The sequence below is a fragment of the Ahaetulla prasina genome, chromosome 5 (genome assembly GCF_028640845.1).
Source record: "Ahaetulla prasina isolate Xishuangbanna chromosome 5, ASM2864084v1, whole genome shotgun sequence".
In the NCBI taxonomy this organism is placed as follows: domain Eukaryota; kingdom Metazoa; phylum Chordata; class Lepidosauria; order Squamata; family Colubridae; genus Ahaetulla; species Ahaetulla prasina.
In genome coordinates this window covers 19,531,728-19,553,165 of record NC_080543.1, presented here as the reverse complement: position 1 = coordinate 19,553,165, position 21,438 = coordinate 19,531,728, and the positions used below count along the sequence as shown (strand labels likewise).

General features: G+C 39.2%; 1 protein-coding gene across 3 annotated transcripts in view; it reads left to right on the top strand.

Annotated features, from left to right (window-relative positions):
• Nucleotides 1–21,438, top strand: part of TRPC6 (transient receptor potential cation channel subfamily C member 6) — an 80,661-nt gene that overhangs the window by 27,772 nt on the left and 31,451 nt on the right. For 2 of the 3 annotated variants that reach the window (XM_058186039.1, XM_058186041.1), the window contains exons 2-3: nt 15,922–16,696; nt 19,895–20,074. In XM_058186039.1, the coding sequence (XP_058042022.1) occupies nt 15,922–16,696; nt 19,895–20,074 (955 nt within the window). The remainder of the gene's footprint in view (nt 1–15,921; nt 16,697–19,894; nt 20,075–21,438) is intronic. The other variant, XM_058186040.1, reaches the window with a different exon arrangement.

Below are 21,438 nucleotides of genomic sequence, written 5' to 3'. Positions count from 1 at the left end.
GGAAAAAACAGCATTCCAGTTTACTGTTTTTTTTTGTTTTTTTTTGCATTTATATCCCGCCCTTCCCTGAAGACTCAGGGCGGCTTACACTATGTTAGCAATAGTCTTCATCCATTTGTATATTATATACAAAGTCAACTTATTGCCCCCCAACAATCTGGGTCCTCATTTTACCTACCTTATAAAGGATGGAAGGCTGAGTCAACCTTGGGCCTGGTGGGGCTTGAACCTGCAGTAATTGCAAGCAGCTGCTGTTAATAACTGACTGTCTTACCAGTCTGAGCCACAGAGGCCCTTGAAGTACTGCACATTTTTAAACTTAGGACCCATTTTGTGCCAGTTTTAAAAGAAACTGTTCAAATGTTTAGGCTCTGATTTTAGATTATTTATTGATTTAAAAGATTTAACGAGCCACAGTGGTGCAGTGGTTAGAGTGCAGTACTGCAGGCTACTTCTGCTGACTGCTGGCTGTCTGCAATTTGGCAGTTCAAATCTCACCAGGCTCAAGATTGACTCAGCCTTCTATCCTTCCGAGGTGGGTAAAATGAGGACCCAGATTTTTGGAGGCAATAGGCTGAATATGTAAACTGCTTAGAGAGGGCTGTAAAGCACTGCTTTTGCTATATGGCTGCCCATCTTAAAACACAACTCTGGGCACTCGCCATAACAGTGAAACCTCAAACTATAAAACAAGAACAAAACCCAGCATCTCGGTTATCCCTTTGGGATGCTCCAAGAAGAAACCTAAAACACCTTCACTTTGCACCAGAACATGGGTTTAAAAAAAAAATCGGTCTTGATGACCTTCTCGAAGGCTAAAATCTAATAATAATAAACTTTTACAGCTTTATGTTTAGCTCATTCATGAAATCATTGGGAACAAAGAAATCAAAACTTTCAGAATTACTCTCTAGGTCAGTGTTTCTCAACCTTGACAACTTTAAAGGTGTATGGATCTCAACTCCCAGAATTCCCCAGCCAGCATGCTGGCTAGGGAATTTGGGGAGTTGAAGACCACTTGCATTTTAAAGCCGCCAAGGTTGAGAAACACTGCTCTAGGTTGTAATAGAAAGAAATCACAAGAAAACCCACCTGTGCAAAGATATCCAGAACAGTAGTCGGTGGTAACAGAGATCCATCATGTTATTACTGCTGGATACATCATCCCATTCATCAAACTGATTACTTCATGATGCAGTATACAGTAAATATCACGTGGTGTCCTATGTTCCATCTCTATTCCTCTGTAGATATATACTGTAAGTAGATTAAACCCAGAACTCAGATTGTTGGGGGCAATTGTTGTGGTCCGCCAGCAGCCTGCAGAGCTGGCAGCAGAGTTGGACAGTGAGGAGGATGGGGAGGACAGTGGGTCAGTCCTGGAGTCGGGAAGGCCCAGACGAGGGCTCTGCGTTGGAGGCAGAGATGGGACCAGGGCCATTTGGGAGCAATGCGCCAATTCCAGAGCCTCCAAAGGCGGACAGCAGGGAGGCAGAGGAACAGGAGGAGCCTTTTTCTAGTGCACGCATGCAAAGAGTTGCCAGAAGGCAAAAGCAGCTAAAGCAAAAAGGGACGACTCGGGAGTAAGGCCAGGAGATAATTGGCCACTCCCATAAGGCTTAAAAGAGCAGCAACGGCTCTTGGGTTCTTTGTAGGAAAGCAGCGTTGCTACAATTGTTTCTTGTCTCCTGTTTCTGAACTTCGTGGGGTTCTTGCCAAGAAAAGTTTTTGGCAGGGTGCCAAAGAAGACAAAGGTTTGTGATAAGGCCGAAGGACTTTTTATGAAGGACTTTGTTTTGGACTTAATTTGGATTAAGCTGAGAATGGATATGTGGTGGCTCGGGCTAGGACGTTGAGCTTGTCGATAGAAAGGTCAGCAGCTCGGTGGTTTGAATCCCTAGTGCTGCTGTGTAACGGGGTGAGCTCCCGTTACTTGTCCCAGCTTCTGCCAACCTAGCAGTTTCGAAAGCACGTAAATATGCAAGTAGAAAAAATAGGGACCCCCTTTGGTGGGAAGGTAACAGCGTTCCGTGCGCCTTTGGCATTGAGTCATGCCGGCCACATGACCACGGAGACGTCTTTGGACAGCGCTGGCTCTTCGGCTTTGAAACGGAGATGAACACCGCTCCCTAGAGTCAGCAATGATTAGCACGTATATGCGAGGGGAACCTTTACCTAATAAAATATGTTTGTTTAGGACTGATTGTGTCTGGTAATAACTACTTGGGCCTGGGTCACAACAGCAATATGCAAATAATGCTTACATGGTAAGTTGCCCAGAGAGTGTTATAAGGAAGTATATAAGTCTAAATGAACCTATTGGGTTTCTCCATGCTAATTACTCATAATATTGTTTCCAAGTGGTTCTGAAAGTTCTGTGCCTTTAGATATAGAGGGGTGTTTGTAATGTAGATTGTAAATATTAAGGCCCCTATTTTTTTATGTGGTAATTATTTATGTCTCTTTTTCCTGTGCTTTGCATGCAGTTAGCCCCATTTTGTCAGTTAAATATTTTTATTGTTGTTGCTGTTTAATTAAGAAATATCAAGCTATAATTTCGTGAGCTGAACTGAGCGGTATGTTTACCTGCTGTAATACAGGTTGTACTTGACTTACAACTTTCTGCTTGGTGACTGTTTAAAATTTCAATGGCATTGAAAAATATGACTTACAATTGGTCCTTGCACTTAATAACTGTTGCAGTATCTGCATGGTCACATGATCTCAATTAAAGAACTTGGTAATTGGCATGTATCCAGTAGCGATGGTGGCGGGTGGTTCAGAGAACCGGTAACAAAAATCCCTGCCCCCCCCCATGCCCGCCCAATCGCCCAATCGCCCGCTTCCCCGCTTGCTGCTTCTTTTAAAAAAATGCTTTTAAAAGGTAAAAAAAGGCTCTGACTATCACAGCTGAGCTGTGCGATTGTCAGAGCCTTTTTTTTACTTTTAAAAGCATTTTTTACAACCTATTTGGCTGAATAGGTTGTAAAAAAATGCTTTTAAAAGTAAAAAAAAAGATTGTGTGCCACAGCTGATCACCCCCACACACACACGCTGTTCTACTTACCCCATGCCTCCTTTTGGCGTGCACTGCACACACGCACCTCGCATTTGGTAATAAACCGATTCAGATTTCACCACTGCACCATATGATTCACTTAACCGAAGTGATTAAATTAAAAATCATGCAAAAAAGGTGGTAAAATTGGGTGTGACTGACTTAGCAACTGCCTTGTTTAGCAATGGAAATTCTGGTCCCAATTGTGGTCATATGTTGGGGACTATGCATATAAATGAAGAGAAAATAGGTACGAACCAAACAGGAAGTTACTCTCAGTAATTTTCCAATAATTACCAATGTATAAATTGTTAGGATAATACTGTAGCCGATTTACCTATATTAGAAATGTCAGAAAGAGCCCCGAGAAATGACTTGTTTCCTTAAAATAACGTGTTAAAAGTTTTCAGAAATGTTAAACGCAGAACAATTGAAGAAGTTTAATTATTTTCAGGCTAATATTAGTAAATAAAAATAGCAAATGTGTTGAATCATAAATTGTAAACTGGTGCTTCATGAATTCTAAGTAAACGGTGCAAGATGAAAAAGTTATGTAAGGCATAAAAAAACTGTACAGCTGCATCCCACAGATGGTAACAAACCATAGTGTTAATATCAAAACCACAAACCAAAGCAAGTGAACTACAATATGGCTTACATGACTAACTTGGTGGAATCATTTGGACAGTACATTAATGCTTTGTGCATGAACTTAGCCAACATCTCATCTTACAATGAATAAGATTTTGAATTCTTGTATTAAATATTGAATATGTACAATTAAATATTATATTAGTCTACCCCATATGCCTTTTGATATTCGCTAGAGAATGTTTTAGAATAAAAATGAAAACAGGATACAAGGATTCCTATACCAAAATTCTGTTAGAACAGAATCAATAATGCTGTCCACACAGAATTGCAGCCCGTATGCATTGCTTTAAAAAAAAAAAGCATTGTGTGTTATCAGCGAGCAGCCAATTAGCCCTGCGGTACTGAACATAATGAAATGCAGTTAGATGGGTATTTCTTCTGACATTATCCAAGTATTGGTTACTGTTCTCCAAGGAATGCCTTAGCTCTTAGCATCTTGCAGTTATTGCATTGCTATTCCCACTGGCAGCGGCATATGTTGATACACTTATCAACATCAGAGTGCATAGTTCACCACTCCCTTAATTGGACTGCCTTCTTCCAGGGAGGCAGGATAAATACTCCATTCCTCCTGTGATGGTCCTTCTTAAAGAGCTACTGACTGATGCTGAAGCCATGTTTAAGAACATCTCTGCTTAAGAGTCCAACTCTCTAATGACTGCTGTTGGGGCTTTGCCTTCAGTTTCTAAACCTTGGATTATCTCTTCAAGTCTTCATACAGCAAATAACTAAACTCCATCCATTCTGAGATGAAAGGTATGCTCTACTGTCCTATCATTTCTGCTGAGGTTTATCTCCCATGTAAAACAGGGATGACTCTTTAGGCTTTAAATTTTATCTGGATGGGCGGGTCCATAGGATGATGGTGTGAGGTGCATGGCTTTTGTCCAGACGTCATTCAGCACCTCTGGTTTAAAGATAGTCAAGAAAAGCTAAGCCAAGCCAGAGAGAGGAGCTGCCAGTCCAAGCAGACAATATTAGGTTAGTTGAAGAAATGGTTCAATAGATTAATAGCTTTGCGTTTGATTTCAATAAACCAACCTACTTGGCTCAATCTTGAAAGCAAGAGTGAAACATTGCTAATGGAGAGCTTAAAAAATTTAGGGATTAATTGGAAAAAATGGGGTGGTATGGCCAAATGGGATGTTAATTACATGTAATTAATTAGTGTGCGTTTTTAAAACATAGATTGTAAGAAAGTTATCCTGAAAGACTGAGTAGCAGCAGGATCAAATTATATCCCTGCATCCCTTTCCTGATGTTTCGTTATATCAGTGGATGTTATGAATCTCTGTGAGGTCTTGTTTGTGTGCTTTGGATTGTCAATGTTCACCTAAGCAAGTTGACATGCTTGAAAATATATGCCTTTATTTTTGTACAATACAACCAACAGAGATCGTTTTATTCTTTTAGGGAAGGTATCTTTTAGAAACTCTGGCAAAAAGCAAAATAACCACCTCTAGAAACCAAATAAGGAATTCTGCTTCTGCATTTCTTTGTTTTGTTAAAATAATGCCAACTCCTACCATGGAAGTCTCAGCAATGAAAAACCCTGTAGAGCAATGGACTTTATGTGTCTGTGCCTTCTGTGAGTTCCATGTTGTGATCTGATTTATAGTAGATGGTACAATATTTATTGTAAACATCTGCTTGGTGCTAAAGAAAATTTAATAGTTTTTTCTGTTCTAGGAGTGAAATCTTGGTCCAGCTGAAATCAGTGGCAAGTTGCTTGAGACACCATTATTATTTCTTGGCATACATTGTTTGGGAAATAACAAAATTAACACTACAGTCCTATGCATGTCTACCCAGAAGTAAGTCCCTTCTTGTGGGTCCAGTTTACTGGTTATATACATAAATATGTAGAATGATGCATCCAAATGAAGTTGGTAAGTTGGCAAGAAACAAATACTACAAGAAATAATTCCCATTTAATTCCTGGAGAGTTTTAAACAGATTGCTTATAATACTGCCTAAAAATAGGAAAAATAACATTTCTCTATTCCATGAACTGAAGGTTTGTCTTTTTAATATAATTTCTCACGTTTGTTTATCATAGTTTACTGAACTTGCAATACTGGAATTTAGTTAAAAGAAAGAAAGAGAAAACCTTGAACTATGGTAATGGACAGAATATGTTCCAGAAAATGGAATATACAGTCCACAGGCAAAGAGTCAGATTTCCTTTTTGCCCATCTTTGGACTAGATGATCCAACCAAAGATAAGAGTTTGAATAATATATTATCTAAGCATTGTTTTCTTTTAGCTTTAATAACGTAGTCGCCAAGTCTAATTATGTTCTACATTGTTCCACTTCTTATGCTCCTCTGATTTAGAGAAGTGTCTTTCTGGGCTCCTTCCTAATATTATCTGTATATTCTGGACTTAAAAATGTTTTAACCCTTTTGCTTAGGAAATATCTTTTGTCAAAATCATCTTCATTCTACAAAGAGCTATTGATACAGGTGGCAAATATAGATTCTTTAAAAAAAAAAGAGAGATAAAATTCTGGGAGGTCTTGCAACTGTTGTACAATTTCATTCAACTGACATAGGTTTTTAGCATTGTTATCTAAATGCTTGCTAAATTTTAGACAGGAACTCCAAAATATATAATTTAGTGATTTCCTAAGATTTTGGCTTAGGAATTCATTTATTCATCTACATTTATTTTCACATAATGTTTATGTGCATTTGGAAGGGAGCACTGCCTGTTGTTTATGTATAGCTTGCGAATTTTCACTGTTAATGCTTTATCTATTAATTTATTAGATTTTTATCCTGCCTCTATTATTTTTATAAATAACTCAAGGCAACAAACATACATAAAATGCTTTTCTCCTCCTATTTTTCCCCACCACAACAATCCTGTGAAGTGAGAAAAAGTGATTGGCACAAAGTGAACCAGCCAAGTTTCATGTCTAAGGTATCAGGCTACAAACCGGTCTCCTGGTTTTCCACATAAAGTTGTTGTGATCCATATAAAGGAAAAAGTTGGGAATTAGTGTCTTAGGAGATCCCCATGTGTTTTCCCCTCCACTCTGTATGCTGCTACAGTAAGAAAGTTGCTGATGTTTAGTCTGTTAAAGATTTACAATTTACAAAGTTCATTTCCTAAAGTTACAATGTTAATTTCTGGATCTGTGTATTGTTCAAAAACATTGTAATTTTTGTATCTGAAATCCCCAGGATTTTTGTTTAGTTGGGTACTACGACTCTCCTACACATTTTGATATAAATTTAATTGGTAACTCCATTTGAAAGACAACAAAGCATTTCTGTCCATTTAGAACTGATCTCTAATGCACTTATAATTGTGGAATAAATGGGACTTTTCAGCAAAATGCCTTATTTACAAAATAAATGTGTTTGAATAAGTCTATTAAATTGTAACAGAAAGTCCATTAGTATGACTTACGTTATTTATTCCAAGAAAACAGTAGCATTTAGTCATAATGCTCAGAAACCATGATTGGATTAATGCAGTTGCTTTGAGTGACTCTTAAAAATGGATTTGCTTCATTTTTCTTAGTGTTAGTCCTGCTTGCACACAGCAAAATCATCAAGGCATCATGTCATAAGGGTTTATTTTACAGCCAACTATATACAGAACCTGACACTGATTGGCTCAAGGTTACTTAGATCAGGGGTCTCCAACCTTGGCAACTTTAAGCCTGGTGGGTTGGCTGGAAAATTCTGGGATTTGAAGCAGTGGTACAATTCAATTTTTTTTACCACCGGTTCTGTGGGCGTGGCTTGGTGGGTGTGGTGTGGCTTGGTGGGTGTGGCTTGGTGGCAGGTGAAGGATACTGCAGAATCCCCATTCCCTCCCCACTCCTGAGGGAAGGATATTGCAAAATCTCCATTCCCACCCCACTCTGGGGCCAACAGAGGTGGTATTTGCCGGTTGTCCGAACTACTCAAAATTTCCGTTACTGGGTCTCTGAACTGCTCAAAATTTCCACTACTGGTTCTCCAGAACCTGTCAGAACCTCCTGGATTTCACCCCTGAGTTGATGTCCGCCAGGCTTAAAGTTGCCAAGGTTGGAGACCCCTGACCTAGCTGATTTCTGTGCCTAATGAAGGATTACAGGTAGTTCTTTACTAATGACAAGTTGCTTAACAACCATTGGAAATTACAGCAGGCTTGAAAAGTTACTTACAATCCCTCTTAAAATAATGACTGCCACACGACCTCCATAGTTACATAATCATATTTCAAGCATTTGTCAGCTGGCTTGATTTACAACTGGTTGCAGCATTGCTCAGTCAAATGATCATGTTTTGTAATTATTTTGCCATTTTCTAGCAAAAAAAATCCCAAACCCCGAAACAACCAGCAAAAAGGGCAATTGGATAAGCTGGATTTGGATTTACAACCACATGATTCACTTAACAAACTGTGATGGCTTGATTAGCAATCATTGTAAAAATGGTCATAAAATTCAGTCTGGTCAGATGATGACTGGATTACATTGATAACCTCAGTGATTTACAAAAAAAAAAAATTCCAGGCTCAGCTGTGGTAATAAATCAAGGATTATCTGTACCACAAGGATCTCCCCAGTTGAAGTCCAGCATACCACTGGCTCGAGTCTCATCTTTCTACAACAAAATGGCTTTCTTGTTCTCTGTCTGTAGCTTCAGTCCAAAATGTCCTCCTTCTCAAGGATTGCTTTTTTATCTGCGGGACAAAATATGTGAAAGTCCTGACATCATGCTTAATTTTACATTCTGTATCTAAACTTCCATTCCTCAAGATTCTGATCTTAAATTTTGTTGCCCAAGTCCCTTTCCTATCTTTGCTTTCTCAGATCTACTGCCACCTGGATTCCTGCTATTCTACTTCTTCTCTTCACTCTTGAAAGATACTTGAATTTATTCTGTCCCCTAATAATACCAGTGTATTCAAAGTCATTATCACCTGGAATTGATAATCATTAAGAATTATTATGGTTGGTCACACAGTCAGCCAGAGTTTTGACTGGATTTGGTATTTTTATCAAGCTATTGAGTCCTTCCCAAGGACCTGGGATAGGCAAACATTGATGTTTGATGCACTCAGAGGTATTGTTACAGGATGTAAGCTGTTCCCAACAAAGCTGCCTTTTGCAATTGACCAATGGTCATTTTGTCAGTGCCGATGGTGTTCAAGTGATGCTCCAGCTTTTTTGGGATTGCAGTTAAAATATTACCATTAGTACTGCCTTTGCTTTTGGTTGCCACAGTCATTTTATTTCTTTTGTCAGGCTTTGTACTTTGTGGTGGTGGTGATGATGATGATGGTGGTGGTGATCTATCACTTTAAAGCGGCCGCTAGTCATTATCATCACTTTATTACCAAACTCCGAAATGCATTTGCGGTAATTTCTTTTTGGCAGTCTGTTTCCTAAAAGACAAATGAAATAGGAAGGGCTGTTTGCATTTGTGTATGTGGTAAGATTCTTTGATAAACTCTAGCACTGTATTTTCCCTCCCGCTAAATTTAGAACCCACAATCAATATCAGGACTTGAATAATTGTAAGCTAAGTATCCCCTCAGATAAATATGCAGTGAAAAGAATTGGTTGGTTTTCCTTTCCACCATTGCAAATAAGATGTGTTGAGGGCTACTAGCTTAAATGGATTTTGAAAATGGCTAAACACATACAGGAGACCAAGCTAGGGATTAACTGTGGACAATTCTGCTTTGTGAATTTTCTGGTTCCTATACAAAAAAGAAGGCTGTAGCAGATGGAATTTTCACTTGATCTGGCTGAGCTCTTCCTATCTTATAGAATGACTTCCTCCAATCTGGTACCAGAATTCCCAGGCAGAAAGGTAAAAAAATAAAATAAAAAATGACAGTCACACATTTTGTAAAGTGAAATTCGGCATAACTGGAACACACTATAGCAGAACTGACCAAAGTAACTGTAAACCTAGAATTCAATCTGGATACACCTTGCCTGGTTTTTTACGCTGTTGATGCTGCTGCTAAAGTTTTAGAGCACTGGACATAACTGCATAGACTATTGGGGTTAGGTGTGTTTGCTTGCATACAGGTAATCCTTATTTAGAGACTACAATTGTCACTGGCAACTCCTTTGAAAAGTACTGGGGTTTCTAGACAACATGATATCCTTTCCCATTTGGTGATTAGGTGGATCACCATGGTTGTTAAATTAGACTTCAATTTGCAAATGTTTACGTTCATGTTCTCCATGAACTCTGCTTATAACTCTGAATGTTCGCTAAACGAGGCAGTCAATAAGCAAAGACTACCTGTATTAAAATGCATGCACCATTTCTAGGAAGCAAATTACATAGCAATTATAAACATTTGCACAGTTTCACGCACTCCCAGATAATGCTGAATTGGGAAGCTTTTAGAAAAAAAATGCAGAACATTTAAAACAGATTAAAATGGAACTGCATAGAAGAATGTCCACTTGAATCTGCGCTGGGACCACAATTTATTAAAGCCTCTTTAAATAAGAAGCGTTAGTATATTTAGCCCTTTGTGACCACTACATAGCAATCCCTTTATAAATTAACAAAGTATAGTTATGAAATTGCAAATGGGAATCACATTTTGAAAATTTATTGGCCAGAATTCATTTACACACCTCATGTCTTTTAACATATTTTAGAAACACATTCATTATATGGGAATCTCAGCTGCTAATGTGCTTTTTGCTACTAAAAGAACACGCAGTTTATATTTCCAACAGATCCATGCTAGTCTTTCTCCAGTATGATTATAGACCTATTGTGTGTTTTGAATTTTAAATCAAAAGGTTAATACTGTATTTTTCAGAGTACAAGACGCACCGGAGTATAAAACACACCTTAGTTTTTGGGGAGGTTTCCTTGGTTGTGAGCTCTGTGCCTTGCTTTTTTTTTTTTCCTGCCTCTGAAACTCCATTTCAGAAAAAACTTTTTTCTGCCTCTGAAAGCCTCCGAAATAGAGCTTCACTCTGTTTGGGGGCTTCTTTTCTGAAGCCTCTTTTGAGGCTTTTTTTCTGAAGCTCTGTTTCTGATGCTTTTTCAGCCTCTGAATCCTCTGTTTGAGAAGCTGGGTGGGGCTACATTCGGAGTATAAGACACACCCAGATTTTCACCCTCTTTTTTGGGGGAAAAGGGTGTGTCTTATACTCTGAAAAATATGGTATATTTTATAACTGCAACTGTAGAGAAGAAAGTGGGAAGCTTGAAAAAAGAGAGCCTGTAGATAGTGCATTTTATCACTGACATTTCAAACAGAGATAAATGGTTTCATTTGATACTTACCTTGTATATTTTGCTATGTGGTGTCAGAAATGCATTGGTTCACCAAGAGTGAAAAATAAAAGAAAATAAGCTCAGTGAAAATCTTTAAACATATTCAATGCAGAGCCAACTCTACTTGAATGGGGGGAAAAAATGATTATCCTGTTGAAGCCCACACATCTTCATGTTGCCAAGTTTGAGAAACACTGGTAAATACAGTACAATCTCCTGAATCACACATGCCTCAAATCAGCGGTCTCCAACCTTGGTAACTTTAAGCCTGGTTGACGAAGTCCATCAGGCTTAAAGTTGCCAAGGTTGGAGAGCCCTGCCTCAAATAGTTGCTAGAGGGTGATGGTATCAGAAGACAGTACATATTTATGAGCTTCCTGAATGCCTCTAACCAGCCCAGTGGGACTGGGCTGGTTGGACTGTGGAGTCCTGGTGCCCTGGGAGCTCAAGGGCCAAGCTGGGCACTTGTTCTCTGCTGCCTAGGGCTCTGGACCACCTGCGCCGCCTTCCGGGGGTCCTCCACATGGCTTGAGAGGGACGGCGAGGCTCCTATGGAAGACAAGGGTTTTGCGCTCTCCCTGGTCTTGCCTTCCTCTGCTGGAGACAATGTTTCTCCCCAACCCCACCCCAGGCCACCACAGGTGCCCCCGACATGAGTGATGTCGACCTGGCCACGCCCACCCCACCATGCCCACCCCAGCCATACCCCCTGACCACACCCCTTGCCCCCCAAGGTTAAATACAACTCTGATGCTGCCCTCAATGAAATCGAGTGATGCCCCTGCTCTAAACTGCTCTCTCTCTCTCTCTCTAAACATAGAATACTGGATTAGATGTCCCAAAGGTGCTTGTTCAAGAAGCAACTGGACTTTCTGGTTTTTCTTTTCATGAGAAGCGAAACATCTTCAAAGAAAAACCAAGGAAGCCCAGTTGCCTCTAGAAAAAGCACCTTTGGGACAACCGTGACCCGATGACTGAGAATCTCCATAGATAGCTGCATTAGATGGGATTGACTTTCCTTGTATTCTTAATTGGTCAAATGTATCTGTGCTAGTATTATTAGTATCATCCTAGTATTCATGTCAGTTTTATTTCAGTCAGATGCTGATTACTCTCCTATTTTTGAAAAAGTTGTAATAAAGACCCATCAAATTAGTTGGACTAGGGGAGGACATGATAGCAGTGTTCTAATATCTCAGGGGCTGCCACAAAGAAGAGGGAGTCAAACTATTCTCCAAAGCACCTGAGGGTAGAACAAGAAGCAATGGGTGGAAACTAATCAAGGAGAGAAGCAACTTAGTTCTAAGGTGAAATTTCCTGACAGTTAGAACCAGTGGTGGGATTCATGTAATTTAACAACCGGTTCTCTGCCCTAATGATTTCTTCCAACAACCAGTTTGCCAAACTGCTCAGAAAGTTAACAACCGGTTCTCCCAAAGTGGTGCGAACTGGCTGAATCCTACCACTGGTTAGAACAATTAATCAGTGGAACAACTTGCCTGCAGAAGTTGTAAATGCTCCAACACTGGAAGTTTTTAAGAAGATGTTGGATAACCATTTGTCTGAAGTGGTGTAGGGTTTCCTGCCTAAACAGTGGGCTGGACTAGAAGACCTCCAAGGTCCCTTCCAACTCTGTTGTTGTTATTATTATTAGTTATTTTCTCTAGCAAAACATACATTTTAACAAAACTGAATAAGCATGCCAGTTGCTCTATTTTCACATAGTTGCAATGTTTCAATGATAAGCCCTCCCACAACTCTCCTCCTGGTTTTTGCATTACATGTGAGTCATATGCTTCATTTGTTAAAATTTCACAAATTTTAACTTCAGACAAATTATCTTCATTTTCTTTGTAAATCTGGATAGGAAGTGAATTTTCTTTTATGTGGGGATGCAGGTGACTTAGACTGCCTTTTTGGCAGGAAGATGTCTGCAATTTTAACTTTCCAAGTTTTATTTCAAAGAAAGATAATTCAGTTTAAGAATTTGAGTCTAAAAAAGTTCTTCAGATTTTTTTTTATTTGAAAAGATTGTCTTGCAAGTATATTTCACAGTGCATCTATTATATTTAAAAGTTCTGGGAAAGAGTAGTGAGCAAAGTAAATTGAAATTGAAACTACTGCAGATAACATAAGCAAATCTTCATCAGCTGTAATTAATGATTACTAGGCAGTTTTTAAAATATAAAGCTTAAGCCAACATTTATGAACTTTAATTAATGAGCAAAATGTCCAGATCTGACAGCCTTTTAAAAACTAAACAATTCAGATTTTTCAATTTTCATCTAAATCTCTGGTGCTAATCTGAGATGATATTGGAGCTTCTAATATATTATTACAGGTATATTTTTACAGTTCCAAGAAAATGCAGAGTTTTGAAAATCACCAATTAGATATGAATCAGGTTTTAAAATAATTATCCTGTTGACCCTAAATACATTCTTTATATGTCTGAAAAAAATAATTTTCAAAGAAAAACCATGTAATTGCAATCAGGTGAAGTGATAATTACAATGACATTGATTTAAGTGGAAATTAAATGCAAATGAGTACATAGGATGAATCAATAGCAAAGATTACTTTCAACAGTTTTCATTCTCTCTTTAAGCTATTATTTTAGTTCTACTGAATGTAAAAAATTAGTATTCAAATGCAAGCGAATTCCTGTAGGTGCTGATGTATTACTTAGATATTACCTTAGATCAGGTGTGTCAAACTGGATTTCTTTGAGGGTCAGATCAGCATTATAATTATCTGGGGGGGCAGTGGGTGGGAGATGGGGCGGACGCCTCCTGTAGCACTTTGCCAACCAAAACAGGGTATGGGGGCCACATGTGGCCCCTGCGGCCCATTTTCGGCCTGGAAAGCCTCCTGCAGCACTTTGCCAGCCAAAATGCAGCCTGAACCATGGTGGCTCAGGCTGTAAGATAGCCTGTTATTAAAACACAGCTGCCTGCAATTACTGCAGGTTCTAGTCCCACCAGGTCCAAGGTTGACTCAGCCTTCCATCCTTTATAAGGTAGGTAAAATGAGGACCCAGATTGTTGGGGGGGCAATAAATTGACTTTGTAAATATACAAATAGAATGAGACTATTGACTTACACACTGTAAGCCGCCCTGAGTCTTTGGAGAAGGGCAGGATATAAATGTAAATAAATAAAATAATAAATAATAAATAAATAAATAAATAATAAAATGGCCAGAGGCACCGCGGACCAATCCTTTGCTACTGCCGGACTGGCATCATGGGCCAGATTTAAGCACTCCTGGGCCGGATCCAGCTGGCGGGCCTTCAGTTTGACACCCCTGTCTTAGATGGATATGCTTATTAGAGCTTAAACAGACAGAATTCATTTTGGTTCCATTGTTGCAAAGTTGCTCTTGCTCTCAACAATTAAAACATGATCAAGCTAGGCATTTAAATATGGGTTTTGAGAAAACTTTGAGAAAAAAGGTAGGTAAACATTTAAACACATAAATTGCATAAATACACAGCTTGAAAATAGACTAGTGTAAAAAGGATATGATATCAAGCCTGACAACAGTGTGAAGATAATATGGACTAGAAATAAATTCAATCCTTTTTACTGGTTATTAGAGGAAAGAATTTCTATACATAAACATTTAAATCTTTTAATGCTATTTGTACCCTTTTCCAGGCTTTGCGGGGTCCTTGGTGCTCTCTGAACTTGATTGGTTTCTATATAGACATTTCATTATCCAACTAGTTAATATCATCCTACCAGCAGACAAAGGCCAAACCATGATGATCATGAACAGATCATAATATATACAAAAAGCCAAAGAATTACTGGAAGACAAAGCCTAGCACTAATGATGTTACCTGGTTGGATACTGAAACATCTGCAAGAAATCAGCCAAGCTCAAAGACCTCCAAGGATCCCACCTGTTAAACCCTGAGCTACAAATACTCTTTTCCAAGCTTGTTCATCTATACTATTTGGAGGCCGATATATAGTATAATGGGGAATATATCCCCCAAATTTGTTAAAAGATAAAACTGGATCATTCTACTGGATAAGATAAAAAACTAGGCATTGGGAAGACCAAAATTAAATTGGATTTAATTTTTAATATAACATTAAATAGGTTAAACACAGTGGTGGGCTTCAAAACTTTTTACTACTGGTTCTGGGGGGGTAGCTTGGTGGGCATGGCATGGCTTGGTGGGCGTGGCAGGGGAAGGATACTATAAAATCTCCATTCTCACCCCACTCCAGGGGAAGGATACTGTAAAATCTCCATTCCCACCCCACTCCAGGGGAAGGTTTCTGCAAAATCCCCATTTCCTCCCGATCAGCTGGAACTTGGGAGTCAGAGAATAGATGGGGGTGGGGCCAGTCAGAAGTTTTACTACCGGTTCTCCAAACTACTCAGAGTTTTTGCTACCGGTTCTCCAGAACTGGTCAGAACCTGCTGAAACCCACCTCTGTTTAAACATAATTAATTCAATATTATTTTGACTAATACCACTCACATTTATATATATATAAATTTTCCTAACACATTAAACATTACAATACAGTAAAATATTTTGAGCGTTCTGCAGTCCACATTCAAGCAGACAGTGCAAGGATGACAGGATATACATCTTTTTCAAATATTAATTTTATTTTGTTAGCCTGAAGTAAGATTCCGCATTATAGTCTTCAAAATGTTGTGGAATTTTGAAGTGAGTTGAGGGGAAGATTGAAGAAGCTGGCTAACCTTGATGGGAAGAAAGCAGCTAAAAGGAAATCAATGTATACCCAGTACCTGCGTGTGTGGGAGATTTAGTATGACCAGATTCCTGTTTATAGGCGAGTAGCAATAAGCATACCACTCTGTTCAGCTCCTTGTGGCTCTCTCCTTGTTCCTTACACCTGACAAATGTATCCTTAAAAAAGGAAGCTGGCCAAAGCATTAATCCTTTCTTTCTTTTTAGTAGAGGTGCTGAGAACCGGCATGGCTTTCGCCAACAGACTGTAGTTAGAGAGAAAGGAAGGAGATCTGCCATTCGGGGCCCGGCATATATGTTTAATGATCATTCAACCAGCCTTTCTATCGAGGAAGAGCGTTTTCTGGAAGCAGCAGAATATGGCAATATCCCTGTAGTCCGCAAAATGCTGGAGGAATGCACATCGCTCAACGTGAACTGTGTGGATTACATGGGCCAGAATGCGTTACAATTGGCTGTGGCAAATGAACACCTGGAAATCATAGAGCTGTTACTTAAGAAGGAAAACTTGTCACGGGTTGGAGATGCGCTACTCCTAGCTATTAGCAAAGGCTACATCCGAATTGTTGAAGCCATTTTGAACCATCCCGCATTTGCAGAAGGGAAGAGGCTGGCCACAAGCCCCAGTCAATCAGAGTTGCAACATGATGACTTTTACGCCTACGATGAGGATGGAACTCGTTTCTCCCATGACGTGACCCCCATTATCCTCGCTGCCCACTGCCATGAGTATGAAATTGTGCATATCCTGCTGAGGAAAGGAGCTCGGATTGAGAGGCCTCATGATTATTTCTGCAAATGCAGCGAATGCAACAAGAAGCAAAAGAATGACTCTTTCAGCCATTCTAGATCCAGGATCAATGCTTACAAAGGTCTGGCGAGTCCAGCTTATCTGTCTTTGTCAAGTGAGGACCCAGTTATGACTGCCTTAGAACTCAGCAATGAGTTGGCTGTGCTTGCTAACATCGAAAAAGAATTCAAGGTAAGATGTTAATCAGTAGATAGGCATGAATTGCTATTACATAACCTCTTTTGAATCAGAGTAAATATCTTAAACTCTTTTCCATTACCATAAAAAACATAAACCATAAAAAAGAGTTTAGAACTAGCGGCAATAGCACTTAGACTTATATACCTCTTTACAGTGCTTTACAGCCCTCTAAGCGGTTTACAGAGTCAGCATATTGCTCCCAACAATCTGGGTCCTCATTTTACCCACCTCGGAAAGATGGAAGTCTGAGTCAACCTTGAGCCTGGTGAGATTCGAACTGCCAAATTGCAGACAGTCATCAGAAGCAGTCTGCAGTATTGCACTCTAAAGACTGCACCACCGTGGCTCATAAAGTACAGTTATTTTTTCTTAAATTATGGTTCAACTGTTTCATGCAAAAGGCAGATGGGTTTTAATTCAATGCATATTAATTTATGGGATAGCAATAACAAGAGATTGTCCTAAACAGACTAAAAAATACTTCACCATTCCAAAAAACCTCCCTTGCCTAATTCTCTTAAGAATTAGAAGAGGAAGTTCAAATTCTATGATAAAATCAATAAACGGAATTCAGAGACTGCTGATTCCTTTCACTCTTTTAACATAAAATTTTAAAATTATTACTAGCCACATAGACAGCTGTAATAATACCAGTGTCTGATTACTTACATGACTTAAAAAAAATATCAACTGTATTTTTTTGTCGTTTGAAGCCATTATTAGCTGTGGTGGCGCAGAGGTTAGAGTGCAGTACTGCAGGCTACTTCTACTGCCTGCCGGCTGCCTGCGTATGGCAACTGAAATCTCACCAGGCTCAAGCTTGACTCAGCCTTTCATCCTTCCAAGGTGGATAAAATGACGACCTAGATTGTTGGGCCCAATATTATGCTGATTCTGTAAACCGCTTAGAGAGGGCTGTAAAGCACAAAACACAAGATCAAAAGAAAAGCATGTTTAAATTCAAACAATAAATTCAAACAATAAACAATAAAATAATAATAAATAAAATAGCTTACAGGGTTTTTTTTTCCCTGCAAGCTAAAACTTGAAAATGGCACTGCAATAAAATCTGGGTCTGCTGATGAGAGTGACCTTTTCTATTCTCTGGGCAGGAGAAAAAAGCCAGAAGTGTAAGACCATATTGCTATGTTGGGTTTCCTATTATATATCCAGTAGTGGGATTCAGCCAGTTCGCACCACTTCGGGAGAACCGGTTGTTAATGTTCTGAGCAGTTTAGTAAACTGGTGGTTGGAAAAAATCATTAGGGCAGAGAACCGGTTGTTAAATTATTTGAATCCCACCATTGTATATATCACTCATAACTTATTTTCTTAATAGGTTTTTAATTGGCCATAAATTCCCGGGTTTCTGTTTCTTGATTTTTCATTACCTGATCATTCAGTTATGCATTAATTGTATCATTTTTTTATTAGATTCCATCTTCCTTACACAAGTAGTAGCATCACCAAATTTTTTGTAAGATTTGCAAAAGCCTTCCATTCGTCCCTCTTGTTTTCAGAATTGGCCAGTAGTGGGATTCAAATTTTTTTACCACTGGTTCTGTGGGTGTGGCTTGGTGGGCATGGCAGGGGAAAGATACTATAAAATCTCCATTCTTTCCCCACTCCAGGGGAAGGATACTGCAAAATCCCCATTTCCTTCCGATCAGCTGGGACTCGGGAGGCAGAGAATAGATGGGGTGGGGCCAGTCAGAGGTGGTATTTACCAGTTCTCCGAACTACTCAAAATTTCCACTACCGGTTCTCCAGAACTGGTCAGAACCTGCTGAAACCCACCTCTGGAGTTGGTTATTTCATCAGGGTTGCTGTGACTATCCATGTGGATGATGAATTTGCCTTATTATAATTAGACAATTGATTCCTGGTTTTTATAGTAAATGATTTTAATTTATTTTTATGAATTTATGATTTTATTTTTAACATTTTGATTATTCATCTCTCTGACCTATCTACCGGATAGTGGCAATAGAGTGGCAATAGAGTAGCAATAGAAAACAGAAATTAGAATTTAGAAAACCATTTAAAAATTTACAACTCTGCATTGAGGTTCTCCAAAATCTCATTACAAACATGTCAACACAGCCACACCAATGCCCAAATTCCATTCACGTCCTAATCCCAATACCTGGGGGTGGGGGAAAAGCCAAATCTTCACAGCCTTCCAGAAGGACACTAGGACCAAGTCTGTCTGTATCTTGGGAGAGGTTGTTGCACAGGCAGGAAACGTGACAGAGAAGGCACACTTCCTAGCACTCACCAAGCAACATTACTTCACTATTGGGACTTGGAACAGGCCACTCTGCCCAATGTAATGCAATGAACAGAAACAGTTGGGAGGACAGTAACCTAGCCCCGTGTCATGAAAGGTATATATAAAAGGACTGTCCAAGCACTGGGGAAATCAGAAGATCCAGGCAGTTCAAATGGCAGTTCAAAAGATTTATTGCAAGCTTACGTTCTCTACAGGAATCTAAATTACTAATCATCATCTTTTAATGACCCCATAATCCCTTGCTGGGTAGAATCTGGACAACTGAATGGAGCTGAGTGATTGCTGGCCAGATGCCCTTCCTGTCGCCAATGTAGAGTTATATTCAGCAGATATATTCTCATTGTGCCCAGAGAAATATCTGCCTCTACCTAGGATCAAACTCACACCCTCCTGATTGTGAGGTGAGAGCTCTACCTCTAGGCCACCCCACCACTTAGGAATCTAAATTACTAATGGTCAAGGCAAATTGGCAGTAGATAACAGTCAAAGGAATTCAAGGTGGGCTGGACTTATATCTCTTGTGGGTATGAAAGGACTTGAGACTGATCAAACACGTAATCAGTCTCGAGTCCCTTCACTCATCCCAGTCATCTACAAAAGCTGACCTATGGTTCCTAAGAATTGCATTGCTATTTAACATTGCATGCCAAACACTCCAGTCCATTATCTCACAGCCATCTCTAATTTCTTGGAAGTTAATGTTCCATTATTCACTGATATAAACATTCATTAATCTACACCCATTGGGGAGCAGAAAATTCCACCCAAAGTAGAACACATTCTGTAGTAGAGCCTTCCTACTTCCAACAGCCTACTAAGAGAATTCTTCTGTACTCTTGTGTTACTGGGAATGGGAGAGACTGTTTATTTACTCATCAACTTCTTTTCCTTCAAAGAACGATTACAAAAAATTATCAATGCAGTGCAAGGACTTTGTGGTTGGACTTCTTGATTTGTGCAGAAACACAGAAGAAGTGGAAGCTATCCTCAACGGAGATGTTGAACTGAACCACGGGGAGCATGGACGTCCAAGCCTGAGCCGCTTAAAACGGGCTATAAAATATGAAGTCAAAAAAGTGAGTTCTGAGATTAACTGAGGGGTTTTCAGTTGAGCCCCTCACAATTATTCAATACTGTTAGCATGGAACACCAAAAATAGTCTTTAAATAGTGTGACATCCTTGTCCCAAAGTAGCATCCTGTAGCATTTGAATTTTTGATATGGAGAATGATTGGTGCTGATCGGTCTACTTCCTTGATTAGAGTATATTGTTTTCTGCTTGATCGTTGTGTGATGTTAATCCTGGCTTATCTGGAGGGAAAAGGGCTATTCTGATCTTTTTGTTTCCTTCTTAGCTTTTTTTAATTCTCTCCTTTGAATTGTGTGTAAATGTGATTTATCTCTGTCTATTGATGACCAATTTGTTGAATGCTAAGCTTCCAGGAATTTCCTAGCATTTTTTTGGGGATTTAGGTTTTTCAGGTGGCTCTCAGTTTATCACAGTTTCAAACAATTGAGCAGAAAACAATATCTTAGATCAAGGGACCACCAAAGAGAAAACCTTACTCCCAACAATACTGGCAGGGCAAGCTGCTATACATAAACAGGGAGCAAACTCCACACTTATTTAGGTAATGAAGCATTTGCAAGCAAACTAACAACCCAAAGAGCACCAAGGACTGCATACCATATTTTTCGGAGTATAAGACACACTCCCCCCACCCCGCCGCAAAAGAGGGTGGAAATGTTGGTGCATCTTATATACCAAATACAGCCATTTTTGGCCACCTGAAGCCCTGACCGCTTGTCCCATTTTTGTGAAAAACGGGCCCATTTTTTGCAAAAACAGGGTGTGCAGAGGGTTTGGGAGGCCTGCAGAGTGTTCCTGGGGTTTTTTCTTACTTACCTCTTCGAAATCTTGGTGCTTCTTATACACTGGTGTTTCTTATAGTCTGAAAAATACGGTAGTTCAACCCTGAGTTACAGATATTCTCTTCTGGTGGGACTGTCAATTATACGCAGCCTCACAGTTACCAAGATCAGCTGCTACAATTCAGGTTAAATGTACCAAGATGGTACATATATTGTTGCAATGTATATATATATATTAGTGTTTTAAATCTCCAGTATGTTTAACAATATATATTAACACCTCTAAAATTCCAAAACAAGCAAATTAAATCTCTCTTAAATTTTTTTTTTTTTAAATCTCCCTGCAGCCTCATAATGATTGAACAATTGAGGTCCAACTTCATGTAAGCAGAGAAGTGAAAAGAGAATTAAAGCTCTTTACTAGCTATAGTTATACTAGATATAGAGATGGTGTTCAAATCTGGCTATTAAAATATCCAAAAATGCATTTTTCATTTTCAATACCAATTGCTTCTGTACTTCTTTTATGAGATGTTGTAATATCATAAAAGGGAATGATTCCTGCCAT